The sequence below is a fragment of the Apteryx mantelli genome, chromosome 1 (genome assembly GCF_036417845.1).
Source record: "Apteryx mantelli isolate bAptMan1 chromosome 1, bAptMan1.hap1, whole genome shotgun sequence".
NCBI lineage: Eukaryota > Metazoa > Chordata > Aves > Apterygiformes > Apterygidae > Apteryx > Apteryx mantelli.
Window position 1 is genome coordinate 88975478 of NC_089978.1, and position 14936 is coordinate 88990413.

Consider the following 14936-nt stretch of genomic DNA (forward strand, 5'->3'; position numbering starts at 1 on the left):
AACCTTCTGTTTTGCATGTTCCTTATTTTTGCTGATGGGTTTGCACTGTGTACAGCTGGCATTAGTGACTGGAAGTACACAGTTACTTGTATTTCTGAGCAAGAAAACATGGACCAAAATGATATATGATAGCAAAATTGACCATGTTGACTTGCAATTTACTGAAGCAATCCAATGACAAACAATAATACTAGGAGGAAGTGTTAGAAACAATTGTTGCTGTTGTGAAACTTTTGGAATCTTTTTGATATGTTTAGGTATGTTTTTTGATACTTTTATTATAGCAGGTTATAGGATCATAGCGTAATGGAAATTATTTAGAGAATTTGGAATTATTTCACCAGTTTTGATGGATATTTCCTACAGAGCACGTGAAGAAATATAAAAATACCAGCGAAGGCAATACCTCAACTGTGCATGTTTGAAAAGAATTTATTGTACTGATGTGAAAGATAATTTATTTCCAAATTATGAATAACAAAGAATGCATTCATCCATCAATATGGTCTCTGCACAGACATATTCTATTGATCAGTCAATCTACAATTTTATGAAGGAAGATCAGTTACCTTGTCTTGGTCATGAAGCTAAGTATTGGGCAGATTTGAGTGTGAATTTCTTGCAAATAAAGATAATCTTCGCTGTATTGGCATGGTCAGTAATACAACAATTCCCTAACTATATCAGGACTTGTACAAGGCTGCAGGTCATGGCTAAAACAATTGAACTAACTAATGTTCCCTACAGGGGACAATCCTTAGATTTAGTACCTCTCAAGGCTGCTGCATGAGGCAAGCAATTGCTTTACATTTCAGTCTTATTTAGAACTTATGTACACGCTTGGTTTGGTTTATTTAGCACTGAAATTGATTGGTTTCTCCTCTAGGCCTGAATCATCGAGTTGTGAACCCTTCGTGGTCAATTCACCCTGATTATCCAGGCTCAGTGAGAATTATAATGTGAGTAAAGTAGCACTTGATTTTTGAGCAACGATCAAAATCAGCCAAGCAAGCTAAGGCATGAGGCTCCAAGTCTCAGCTTTTTTTTTTTTTTTTTTAAACGGATAGATTGCAAAGATTTTTTTTTGATCATTCTTTGGAATTCTCATCTGTTTCGGATGGGCAAGACTGGTCTCTTTTAATACCATCAATTCTTTGAAGCTGTATATGCAAAATTTGAGAAAAATCAAAGAAACTGAAAGCAAGGCAATGCAAATAGCTCCAGTGACCAATCATAGGATCCACAATAGGTGTGCCTGAAACAAAATACTTAACTAGATTTCTAAGGAGCTGTTGGGAAAAGGGTTCTTCAAGCAAGCCAGAAGTTTAGAGTTTTCTTATTCATTAACAACCTGCTCACTGATAATTTAGCAAGAAGTAAAAGAAGAATATGAACTCATCCACCGTCAGTTTGGTCTCTTTGTGGTACTGAGGGATAGAAGCAACAAGGAAATAACAGAAGGATGCCACTGTGTCCTAAAAGAAGTCTACTACATTTCTGAACATAAAGACTGTAAACCTAATATCTGTGTAACAGGAAATCAGTATTTGAGCTCCTTTCAAAGATAAAGACTTACCAGCTGGATTCTATACTTTGTAAAACTTAAATTGCTTTGCAGATTTTCTTGTCTATAGTGTTACCAAACAGCAACAACTATCAGACCTGCTGGAAGTTAGAACTATGCAAAAAAAGTGCAGTGTATTGCTGCCCAGCAACTAAAACCAAACTCCTAGTCTCCAGTGAGTACTGTGTCTGATATTCTTCTGGAAATTAATTTTTCAGATACGATCTGCGACTCTACTATCTAGAATCTAGAAAGCAGTACTTCTAACACTAACCAGATGAGCAGGTATGCTGCAATCATATTTAGTATTGCATGTAAATCACTGCAGTAATATTTGGGCACAAAAATGCCCAGATGTTAATCCCTTGGGAGAGAGACCGGCAGTCAGTTGCTCCCTATCCCCTTACCATGGACAGGCGTTTAATAGCTGAGCATGCGAACCCTCTGATCACTTGCTGCTTCCAGCTGAACAATGTTATTTCATACAGCCATTCCCTCCTAGGAGGAACTACCTTCCCTTCAGAGTTGTCTTCACCCTCTCCTCCTTTCTGCCATACTCTCCCTTCCCGTAAGCGATGTGATTAGCCATCCCACCTGTGTCATCATCAGGAACTGATAACCAAGGCAACCTCATAAGAAGGACAGATGGAAAGGACTGCAGAGTGACGTCACAACTTTCAAGATGCCCTCTGCTCGGTTAACCATTCCTGTGAAAATCTTTTTCTTAGAGTGAACCTCTGTGCATGCCATAATGTTTCTGTCAGACTCTCAATAAACTACTTATAAAATAACAATTGTAAACATTGAGAATAGCAGTAATCTGAAACTAAATATGGAGTTATATTTACATCTAAAATATCTCTTACAGAAGAAAAGCTCTTTAAAGTCTCATATTAAAAATTCATATTTCTCTGGGCACTGCTTTAGTGCGACGAATACAATGCTACATTTTACAAAATGTTAATTCTCCTTTTCCCAAGTTTTCTGAAGAGAAAGACTCTGTTGTTTCTTTAAAATAACAGGAACATTATGACACAGCAGGGTACAAGCAAGAAAAAAACTGATCGTTTTTCCTTCTAAATAGCATATTTATGCTGTACATAAAAATAAATTAATGTTGCAGTGTGTATTGGGGCAATTCACTCTGATTATATGCCATTGCTCTCAAGATCCCTGGTTCATAGCACTTCTGTTCTTACAGAATCCTTTTGCATTGGATTTTTATTTTGCTTTGTTCTTCTTTTATGTTTCTGTGCAGTAAATTCAAGATGATGTTCTTTTACTCAGCTTAACTCCTCTGCCTCCCTTCATGATAAAAAGGACTTGTGTCAATAGACACAACTGGCAGTTCAGATGACTACTATGTGACACAAATATATTTTTCTTACTGTAGCCAGGTTTTTGTATTGCCACTTATCTGTACAGCTGAACTTTCATTGTTACTGACTAATGCATCTTCACTGACTCAGGCTTTTCAAAGAGAATTAGATGATAACTTCATTGTTGGAGATGACCATTAATTGCTTTGAGGCTCAGAATGTAGGACAACAGAGTTTTATAGGCCTTGTTTGAAACCAGATGAAAATAATTCTGCAATCTGTGATGAAGCGATGAATATTTCCTTTTAAAAAAATAGGATGAAATATGTGGTACTTGTCATAGACCAGTGGCTCAATCCATAGGTGTCTGGTGTTGTCTGCAATGCCCAAGGATCCCTGTCTGGTCTCCAGCTGTCACTCCAAAGGAGCACAGATCTCCCCCCCCCACACACACAGATGTACAGTGTGTCCTTGGTCATTGTGAGCGGCATTAGGCACATTTGTGTGGTCAAGTGCATGGAGCCATTAGCATGTCAGTTCTGAACTGCAGAAGTAAAAATATGATTAAATCTTTGAAATTTAACATTCTAAAGGAGCTTTTTAAAAATACTGACCTACTTGTCCATTATTGTAATAAATTTCTTTGTAGTTTGTGTGTACAAAAAAAATTCCTATATTCAGTAAAACTGCAGCTTGTGTTCATGAAGCAAAAAGCTTAAACTGGCTTCAATAGTCATAGTAGCTGAATACATTTTTTGTTAGGAGGGCAGGTGGGTGCCATATATCATCAGATATAGTTTCCTTCATGCTCTGGGTTTGAAAGAATGCAGAATTCCAAGGATTATGAGCTTTTCTTCTAGAAATTATATTTTGTCTTTGAAATATGGGGTGCAATTCCAGGTCCTTTGGAGTCATTGGAAAGCCATCCTTTGACGTAGGAATTTTCTGGATCAGCCTGCTTTTCCTAGAGCCATGCAAAAAACATCTCTTTTACTCACCTGCTTGTTTCAACTACTGTTCAGCTTTGGGGACAAACTTCAGCTCACTCTTTATGTTCTGAATCTCTGATAAGTTGACAGCAGGGCCTGGAAGTTTCTTAGCTCCTGGGAGATGTTTCTTGTCTTTCTCCTCCTCTGTAGAAGCAGGAACACTCTGCACAAAATGAAACCAGTCACCTCGCTGGTGCTATAGGAATCCCTTGAGTGTGAACACAGGTTGCTTATTTGGGAAACACAAAAGGATTTTTTCATACTAAACGCAGTCACAACCACAAGGGTGCGGGGGAGGGGAGGGGGCAGAATGGGTGGATTATCTTGTTGGTTGTTGCCTTAAAGCGTCTAAACACATTCTGAAAAGAAAATTAGAAGGTGCTTGGTGCAGAGGAGTCTGGATCTTTTTGTAAATGGGTAAGAATTTACAGTGTCAAACCATTAGCAGGAAATTAATTGAGTGGAGTATTAAAGGAAACTCTCAGGTCTCTCATTTTTTATGGAAAAAAGCAGAAGAAACATCTTTATAATCTCATCTCTTACAGAGTCTCATAGTTGTTGGCCAATTGTGGAGGAAAAATACCATGCACCTCTGCAACTTTGGAGAACAGTTACTGTTGTAGGTTATGGACCCCAAAATCCCCATCCAAGTTCAGCTTGAAATGATGTTTAATTTTTCTTAACCTCAATCATAAGACCAGAAGGATTTTTTTCATTTAATATTTGAATTAGGGTAGTGCCTAAAAGCTGTTCTGCTGACACTGAAAAAATGCAGGCTAAATAACAGTTGTTACACAACAGGGAGCATCTCAGCTAACCTTCTGATGGACCACAGTACTTCACTTCTTGGTACTTGCTGAATTGTACTGTTGCTCCAGGGTGAGGTAGGGCACGTGTTTTAGACAATTTCTATTCTAGACTGAGCAATGTTTTGAAGGTGTAGTCTTCCGGTAGGGAGTTTAAGGTTTATTCAGACTATTCTGTATTTTTAAAAGGTAACATACAGGGGAAGTCATGTAAGGTTAGAGGAGAATGAATATTTCTCTGCAAATAATTTTCACAATTAAATTCTGTTTTCTTTTTTAATTACTCTGCGAATGTCCATTTGGGGTGGGGGTTTGAGTTAATTCAGTACTTAGATTTAATAGCCACCATATTTGGAGAGGTTTTTCCTGTGTATTGACTGTAAATAGTCAATTCCTAATATTTGAAAATTCATTTGTAAAATGTCAAAGTTATTTGTCAGTTATTATTGGCCAGCAAGATTTTTTTTTTTTTCTGTTCACTGATGGACTCCATGTTAACCAGGAAGCAGAATTTTTGCAATGTCAAGTAGCAAGTAAACAAGGAATTTTAGAAAACTGTCAGGTTCTTCTTATTTGATCTTTAAGAACTTTCTCTAAATCACCATTTGGGAGAAAACTGAGTCAACAATTATATTGCTTGGCTTAGTAAATTCATATTAACTTTTTCACATTTTTTTAGCTAATGTGTTATTTTAGTTAATACAAGCTGATATTCATGGATAACATTATGCTAGTTTTTCTATTTTGATAATTTAAGATCCCTGTAATCCAGCCCCAAATACTATGTGCGTGTGTGTATACACACACACACACACACACAGTATATATATACTATATGTGTATATATATATATAGTGTGTGTGTATATATATATATTGTGTGTGTGTGTGTGTATCATATATACTATATATAGTCTAATATCTGGCTTAATGAGCTAACAAGCTGGAATGGTAGCAAAGTCTAGCAGGAAAGTATGCAAATTGATACAGAATGTGTTTGCAGGAATGCACAAAATGGTATCAGTAGTCAAAGATGCCATAAGCTTGTATTGTTTTCTTCCACAGTTTTCTTGCACAGCTTGGTAATCTGAATAACCAGGAAAACCAACCAACCTGAAAACCCCATTCTTCTCATTAATACATAGCAGATTCCTGATTAAAAATACTGCTTCAAGTCATCTACTATACCATTCCTTCTTGTAGTACAAATGGTGTGAACTTTGGCCATGTTTTGGAGACCTTACACTCCATAAATTCATGTTAGCTTTCTGCTCTAATCTTGGATGTGTGGACTTACAACTGCGCCCCTGCATATGTCCCCCACTACGTGTGCAATGTGCAGCTGAGGCTAGAACTTGGCCTTCAGTTGTACTGAAGGAAGTCTGAAGAGTGACTTAGATACGTGTCAAGAAAAGCAAATACATGCAAGGAAATGCTTTGTTGGAACAAGGAGTGTTATTTTTTTGAGATTCCCACCTCCCATTTCTTTTACATGTTAACATGTCCTCTCCCTTGACCTTCAGATATATGCATTCCCTCTGATTACACCAGACCTTTGAATAAAAGACCTGCATTTCCCTCATTTCCTTTGACAAGGTTTTAAAATGTAGTGAAAAATGCTAAGGATTGTTAGCAGGGTATGTTTGTCAAAAGCTAATCTAAAGAATCATGGGCTATATGGCAAACATTTAACAAGATGAAGAAGCTGAAAAGACAAGTCTGCTGGTAGCATTTTTATTCTATTTCTGTTAAAAGATGTTATTCTGTAGTCTTTACTCCCATTAGTTTGGTTGAATATTGGCTATAAAATCCAGGAACTTTCATTCCATGTCTGTCTCATATATAATATTCACATAACTGAAAAGCAAGGCAATATTCAATTACCCAACCAAATCTAATTATCAGCACTAGTCATTTATTTTATTTCTCAAATACTACCAGACTTCACACATACTATATTAGTTTCTGCTTAATAACATGCATTCCTTCACCAGTTTAATTATTGCAGAGAGAACATGCTTTGATTTTTTTCCAGGGGAAAAAGCCACAATATGTGTTCAAGGTCACTTTGTATGCTCTTTCTTCAAAAAATATCTTCTTAAGAAAATAGTTAAATCCATCTGGTTTTGATTTCTCCAGAAAATGTCTCTGTAAACAGAGTACTATTTATAAGAAATATATTCAATTTCAGAAAAATTCTGTCTTATTTAGACAGCAAAGGAAGAATTAGATATTGTGTAATTAAGACTGCACATGCTAAGTGTTGTAACAGGTGGGAAGGAGCTGATAATTTGTCCAAAATTAATCTGGCTGGTCCTTATTTGGGGCTGAATCACCAGCATTGCTGTTGCATGCCTGGAGTAAAGAGGCTAATTACAACCTCCTCCTTGGTCTTTGTGGCTCTGCTCCGCGCCGGGGCTGGCTTCCTTCCAGCCAAGACTGTTTAGCTTCATTCACATGGCCGTGAGTCCACACAACTTGAGTCTTGCCAGAGCCAGCCTGGCTGTACGGGTGCGGTTTGAATGCCCCTTGCTCTTGGCTCCGAGGAGCACCATGAGGAGACGAGCGCGGCAGCTCTGGCCCAGCAGGACCTGTTCTGAGCTGGGGATTACAAGGGCTGCCCGAACTAAGCTAACTGAGCAAGGAGCCGTGAGCACCCGTGCTAACCTGGGGGTGTTCTTTAGTTGGAGTATCCCTCTACCTTGTTTCTCCACAGTTGGTTTTTGTTCTTATTTATTATTCATGGGGAATAATAAAAGTTCATGGGGAATAAGATGCTTTAAGTCATCCAGAAATATGATATTTGTGTTTAATAATAGCCTTTGTGATCAATGGGAGTAAGTGCTCGGTATAAATTTGGCTTCGTATTCAGTACTCCCTATAACATGCAGTCATGAAAACACAGAATTCAATCTACAAAATTAGTATTTTCACACCTATGCAGGTAAATGGGTTTGCAATTTCCATTTTTAATTTGCAAATTTACAGCCTGCGCACTCTATTTCTACTTGCTGATATATATTCCAAAAAGCTCTCCAAATGTCAGGTTTTGAAAACCTGTTGCAATATTGTTAACCTGTAACAATACACTACACCACAGGACAGCAGGCAGTAAAGATTCTTCCAACACCTTGCTATATGTTTTCCTTCTGTATTTCATCAAATCCAGTCTAGATAAATACTGTTGGTAAAACCCTGGCTCTCCTTCCTGACAGTAGTTACCACCCTGTTAGTAAGCAGAGCTACGCATCCTTGAAACGGTTTAAATTGCTATAGATGCCCTGGCTTCAGAAACACAACTATGTATACGTATATACAAAGTGTTTTGTAGGTGGCCAGTTATTTCCATGAGTCATCAGTGAATGAATAGCTGTAGTACTTAAGACTGGTGTATTATGCTATAAGATTGATTTAAAAGGTTTTCATACATCAACTTCAGGGATTCTCCTGAAAAAATTAAAAAAAAAAAGTCTTTTCTTACCTCCTCCACTTCAGGTGTAAATTCTTTTCTTTTATGAGGGTGACCTGCACCAGGTCGAAATGCTCCCATTGGGATGTTAATATTAGCCTGTGAGAAGGAAATTATGATACATATAATAGTGACTGATAAATAAATGTATAGTTGGTAATTGACAAAACTTTTAAGGGATGCACCATGAGTATAGACATTATCATAGTTTCTGAGAACTTACACCTTGCCTTCAGTGTATGCATCATCACAACACTCCCATGGGAAAGGGAAATGCTTTCATCTCCACTTTAAAGATGCAAAGTGAAAAAACAAAGCTACCTAGAAAGCTTTTAAGTTCTGCATTTTAGTCTAACGCTCCCTGACTTCACTGGAATTTAAATAAGTGAGTACAGGCATACCTCGGAGATATTGTGGGTTCGGTTCCAGACCACTGCAATAAAGCGAATATTGCAATAAAGCGAGTCACACAAATTTTTTGGTTTCCCAGCGCATATAAAAGTTATGTTTACACTATACTGTAGTCTATTAAGTGTGCAATAGCATTATGTCTAAAAAAACAACGTACAAAATGTGACACAGAGACACAAAGTGAACACATGCTGTTGGAAAAATGGCACCGATAGACTTGCTCGACGCAGGGTTGCCACAAACCTTCAATTTGTAAAAAAAGCAATATCTGCAAAGCACAATAAAGCAAAGCGCAATAAAATGAGGTATGCCTGTACTAGACAGCAAAGTGTCTTTAGGGGTCTGAGCCTACTTGATCTGGTCAAGGTCAAAAAGAAAGCGAGTAGCAGAATGAGGATTTAAGTATAAATCACCCAAATCCCACAGTAACACCCAAACCACTGGAACACTCTTCCTCAGCAGTGACACCAGTTCAGACTTCATTTAATCATAAGTAGTTAGGAAGGAGAGCTGTATTGAGCCAACTTAAGCTAGCAGTGTTTAAAATGTGATTTTATGGGCAAAATTCACCCACAGGGGCTACAAAGTACAAATCGCTTTGTCCTAGCAATGCGTCTCTCCATTGCAGAGAGGATCCCTCAGTGGGAAAAGGCAGGGCGGCTCTCCAAAGCTCTGGGTCCGGCTGGGTTTTGCCCCGCCACCTCAGCCCCAGCTGCAGCAGGAGACCCACAGGGGTCACTTGTCAAAGCAGGCTGATCCTGGACAAAAACCTGCCATATCGTTAGCCCCCCAGGTATTAACAAACTTTCTCCAGAATGGTACCAGTATGACCAAATGGGTTTTATTTGTTGTCTTTGTGGGAGGTCAGATAACATAGCCATAACAAGAATGGGTTTTAGAATAGATATCTTCAAAGTAAATATTTTTGAAAAAAGAATGACAGAAAACATTACCTATAAAAGAGCAGTTAAAATGTATCTATTTCCTGGCGTGACCTAGCCTGGATTATTTTAAAAATCAAATGGCACGATCAACTAAATGCACAATTTATACCTATTCTTATCTCGTGATCTCAGAAGAGAAGCTGCTCCTAGGAAATGTCATCAAAATATCATGACTCCCACTTGTAAAAACAGCGGGTGAATTGGTAATGTTATTGAGCGGAAACAGAGAAACTTCAAACAGTGAGCTGTTTTATTGTAGTTTGCCATCTGACTGATTTGCATAAAATGAAGATGAATAATCCCATCCTTCTGTTTAAATCATGATCCTGCAGATCGTGCCCCATGTTGGGTAACCACAATAAAAGCAGCTCCTGTTTTTAGTAACAACAAATGTTCTGAAAGCTGTAATCAAACACTAACAAAATAAACTATTTGCTGAGAAATATGCACCTTTCCTTTTATCCTTTTTTTTCACTATTATTAATGCAAGGTAATGTTGCTGTTTCAGTGGGCCTGGCTATTATCTGTAAGACCAAGTATTTTATAGACAACCTAGGTATTCATTTCATATGCTTTTTCACTGAGCATTAGTTTAGGTACTGTGAAACCTTTCATCTGCAGTTATTAAATTCCTAGGAGATGGGGCATTTTCAGCATCACAGTACTACACAGTAAACCCATCAGTTTATTTTCCAGTGGAAAAAAACAGCTTTACTATTCCTAATTTACGCCTCTCCCCAGCCAGGCTCTGTACATTGACTCAGCTACTTTTTCTGGAATAAGAAACTTTTATGCACCTTACAGCTAGTGTGGTTGTACAAGTTTGCAGACTTGAGACATTAAAGTTATTCCTGAGAGAGGTCTCTCTCTTCTTGGTGCTCTTTTTGAACTCAGGCTTCCCATCCCCTTGGAGTCAGTAGCAGAAGTCAGCCTCCCACAGCCACCCAAGACATAACACAAAACTGTAATTCTGATACCTGTTTCTTGCATTTCCTACTGTGATTGACAGACCAACTGTGCCTAAAAAGGGTCCAGCAAACAAAAATAAACCACTAAGTGCCAGACTGCTAATTAAATTAAATAAGCCATTCTTTGGTCTGCTTCAGCATTTTCACAGCAATCTGTGTCACACTAAAGCAGTCTGAAGTATTTTGTCTGCTATAAGTGCATTCACTTCCAAGTTTGGACAAGATGTATGCAGATACTAAATATTAACTTGGTAAAACGAGCAGCCTTTAAAACATAGTTTAACACTGTCTGGATCTGATAACACATACTATATGATAAAGTATTTCTCACGCAACATAAAAGTATGACTAATTTCCTAACAGTTCCTGAAAAGAGATACTCAAGTCCTGGCCTATGACTCTTCCTCTTAATCCAGTGCTCTTCCTTTCCTGTGGATAAGCAGCCATGTAATGGGTGAATACTGCACCAAATCCTGCAGGCAAACGTAGCTTTGTAAGGACTGTGTTGTGCTGAGACCAGCACAAGCTTACATTTCTATTTTAAAAATCCTCTTTGGCGTTCTCATCACTTGTCTGCTGGGATGGAGATACAAGTCTCAGTGACCTTTCCATCCCTCCCCTACCCATTGAAACGCTAATTAGGAAATTTTTTGTTCCAGATTTCTGAAGCTGTAAATTATTATTGCTTTAGACAGATTTTGTAGGTGTGATTATTGTTTTTAATTATTAACTATTATTAATTATTTTTAATTATTAAAATTATTGGGTTTGCATCTTCCTTTGGTTTTGGATAGTGCCTACCATATTTTGGATGTCACTGCAGTTTTTCATGAGTGGAAATGATATATTGTACTAAGATCTTCCTGGATGGACTGAAAGAAAAATATTTGTCAGTGTGAAATACAATACTTATTGCTGGCTTGACTCCATTAAAGGGGTATTTAGAGATTTGTGCAAGTTCTTCCTTCTGTTTAATAGCGACGAGGCACCAATATTAGGAACTGTTGTGTCCTGTATTATCGGCAGCCATGCATGCGTTTAGGACTGTTACAGATAAATTCTTCATAGCTCCTGGGAACCAGTCGCTCCCCTTAACTCTCCCATGTTTGGATCTAGTGTATATCTCATAGGGTCAGAAAGGAGCCACTTCTGACACAGAGTGCCCAGAGATACGGCAGTCAACAGGGATTCATTATATGTCCATTGTTGTAGCACGACGTATACTCTCCAGGGGATGTAGGTCCTACTGTAACAGCACATAACAGCAATGGATCATAATATATGAATCACAATGTACAAAAGTAATCTGACATTTTGAGTCATGGTTCTGAGAATACTTAAAGTGTAATAGGCATCTATTCAAGTGCAAACTTCCCTGCTGGAGCAACCTCTGACACAGAGTTTAATAGATTTATTTTAAAGTCTGTGAAGTAATTTATTTTCCAATGAAAAAGTTTTCATTGAAAAATTTTAAGTTTCTTAAAATAGTAAACCTAGTGCTTAAACTTAATGCTTTAAAAGCACCTTTTTATGGACAAACTAGAAGCATTTTTTACGTTTAGAAGTTGGAAAGTCATCATAAATCTGAGAAAGGAGTCAATATCTACTTCTGTTCTCTATGGAAAAAAGTAAACCAAATTCATTCCTTAAAAATAGTTGTATGTGTCCATGAACCTTAGATGTAAAATGTAAATACTTGTGAGTTACAGATTATCTACAGTTTTTCACTAGTCAAACAAATGTTTCCAAAGTCAGTACGTAAGTTCAAAATTTTGAACTGAATGAAATCAGTGGCAAACTTTCACTAATTTCAATAGAATTGGAGTGCAGTAGCTTGGCATGCCTGTTCCAGTACACTTAATGGTTACAATCATAATTAGCATTTATACAGTGCTTTGCAACTTCAGTATGCTGTCTAGCATACTAGGTAATTAATCTTCTTGATACCCCAATCCATTAAACTGATATTATCTTGGGGTAACAGAGGGCAGATCAGACTTCAGAAATTCTGTTTTGTGGTTCTTATGTAATTTCAAGGGAACTTGAACTCATGGGAAAATTGGATCACAAATGCATTTAGCAAAATACATAAAAACACTGTAAAATTCAGGAGTTATTTTGTCCTTTTGACAAGAATCAGTGATAGGATGAGTTTAATCCATTGTTTAGCTATTTCAAAATGATGCTGGGAAAATTCTCCAACTGTTCCTTTTACAGGTGTATAACAACCAACTTCATCCATACGAGCATACAACATTTGAGGGGATATGAGACATAAATTTTTTTTTTTATCAAAATATCAACATTTTATTTTGGCTTTTACATAAAATGCTTTATTAAGCAAATACTGGAGATATATATTTATTCCCAAAGAGATGTAGACATGAAAAATACTAATAGACATGCCATCTTTTTAGCCTATAGTTTCAGTAAAATTATATTAATTCTATAGAAAATCCAATAGTTGCAAGAATAAGTTTTACTCATAATGCTGTCTGGCTATGCAGATGTATGTTTTACTTAGTTGATCCATGAACAAACATAACTTAACATGGGAGAGACCATATGAGCAAACAAGAAAGCAAACAACCTAACTGATCCATTCTTTTCTCAGCTCAGATTATAGGACCACTTTCAGGTAAACATTTTTGAGTGCTTTCACATCTACCAAGCTTTTCACTTAAAAAAAATAATGCCCAGTTAGCATTTTTGTGCTGTTTTATACAAACAGAATGCAGCTGGTCAAGCAACAGAGGCTGAGGTTTATTATTTTCTTATATTAGAAACATAAACACTGTCTCTTACCTGAATGGCTTTGACATGTGATGCTGGCTGTTTTGACATTTTTAAGAGAGAGTTGTATTCCTGCAAGCAAAATGGGAAAGTGTTACAGGCTATGACATTGTGATAGCTAAAGGAGATAAGCTAGAACTTAACCCATGCAGCTTCTTGACAGGCTTCCATTTCATCTGCCCATCTCCTGTTTCAGTCTCAGTTTCAGAGTTGCTTAGTTATTGCTCCTGAATACCTGAAGGGGACAGAACACCTGAGCTTCCCCAATTAATCTTTCATAGCCACAAATGGAGCTATACCTTTCACATTAAAAACAATAATGAGTAGAGATAAGAAATCTTTCAAATATTAATAGCATTGTAAAATGAGCAAGAATTAAAGGAAATATTTGAGGATAAACAATGTATAACTCTCTCTGTCCCACTATGCATTTGGGAATTATTGGAACTCTAAACCTTCTTTCAAATGAAATGCAACTCACTACAAATACATTCATAAATACAGACATAGCCATCTTCTGACTCACAAATCCTTGAAAATCTCTAATCTATATAGACTGAAAATGATTAAGATGGTTAAACTGTAAAGTTCTCCTTGACAGTTGCTAGCATACAAAGTAGTCTCTCTTCAAAGTTTTATATCATATAGATTCATTAATTTTCTTTAGCAATAAGATAAAAAAGAACAAAGTTTTTCATAACACTTTATGCAGGTAAAAATATAGACTGATACAGAACTAATATACAATAACAAAGGCAAACACACCAAAGTCAAAGGATTCCATAAAGGTCAAATAAAAAGCAAGCATGAAATTTTACTAGCAGCTTAATTGAAATATCCCCTTGGCCTTTTACTGTCTTCCACTGAGATTTAAGACTTTAACTGGACTTGCCTTTCATCAAAGTCTGGGTATCTAACCTATCTCACTATAATGAAAAACAAGATAGTAATATTAAAAGGTGAGAAATAAGTATATGTTCACCAGAGAATTCATTGACGACAATATAGCATATTTTGACTACAATATTTTACCTGAGATGAGAAAGATGTCTGAGAAAAGCAAAAAATGATGTAGGAGAGAATAGCAGAAATATACTGAGAAATCAAATTTGGGTCAAAGACTTTGATACAGCAAAGTACACTGAAGCAGCGTCAAAGAAGAGTATAGATCTGTTTGTTGTAGGATGGCTTCAGCCTGGAATAACAGTCTGAAATGGTATCACTCCAGCTGCATGGAAGATGTGTCCTTGCCTATTCTCAGCTTTATACAAGAGCTTTAAAGCTGTGTATGATTCTGAACGGGAGAATTTAAAGTAAAAATGGCCTGCCATTAGAGGTCTCTCTCTGATCGCACTCTCAGCTGTAAAGAGTGCTGTCCAAACCACAACAGCGTAAGGCAGAGGACATGGTCTTCACAGGTGCCTTCAGGTTTAAATTGGTTCAGCTAAATCAGTAAATTGGCACAAAATCCCACCATACAAAATAAAAACAGCATGGTTCCACTGAGTTTTACATTGTAGTAATAATGTAAAACCAGAGGCAGTTTAAACAACTTCAGAATTCAGTTCTGGGGCTGAAATCCTGGGCACTGAAGTTCATGACAAAACTCACGTGGATTTCAATAAGCCAAAACTTCAGCCAAAGTATTTACTGCACTCTCTTTCTTTCCTTTTT

The 14936-nt window shown here is 37.1% G+C and overlaps 1 protein-coding gene across 1 annotated transcript; it reads right to left on the reverse strand.

Annotated features, from left to right (window-relative positions):
- Window positions 1-3894: 3894 nt before the first annotated feature.
- SMPX (small muscle protein X-linked) lies at window positions 3895-13313 on the reverse strand. Its single transcript, XM_013950690.2, has 3 exons — window positions 13275-13313; window positions 8159-8245; window positions 3895-4035 (listed from the first exon to the last, which is right to left on the reverse strand). Exons 1-3 carry the CDS (start codon window positions 13311-13313, stop codon window positions 3895-3897), a joined length of 267 nt encoding a protein of 88 aa, XP_013806144.1.
- Window positions 13314-14936: the final 1623 nt, after the last annotated feature.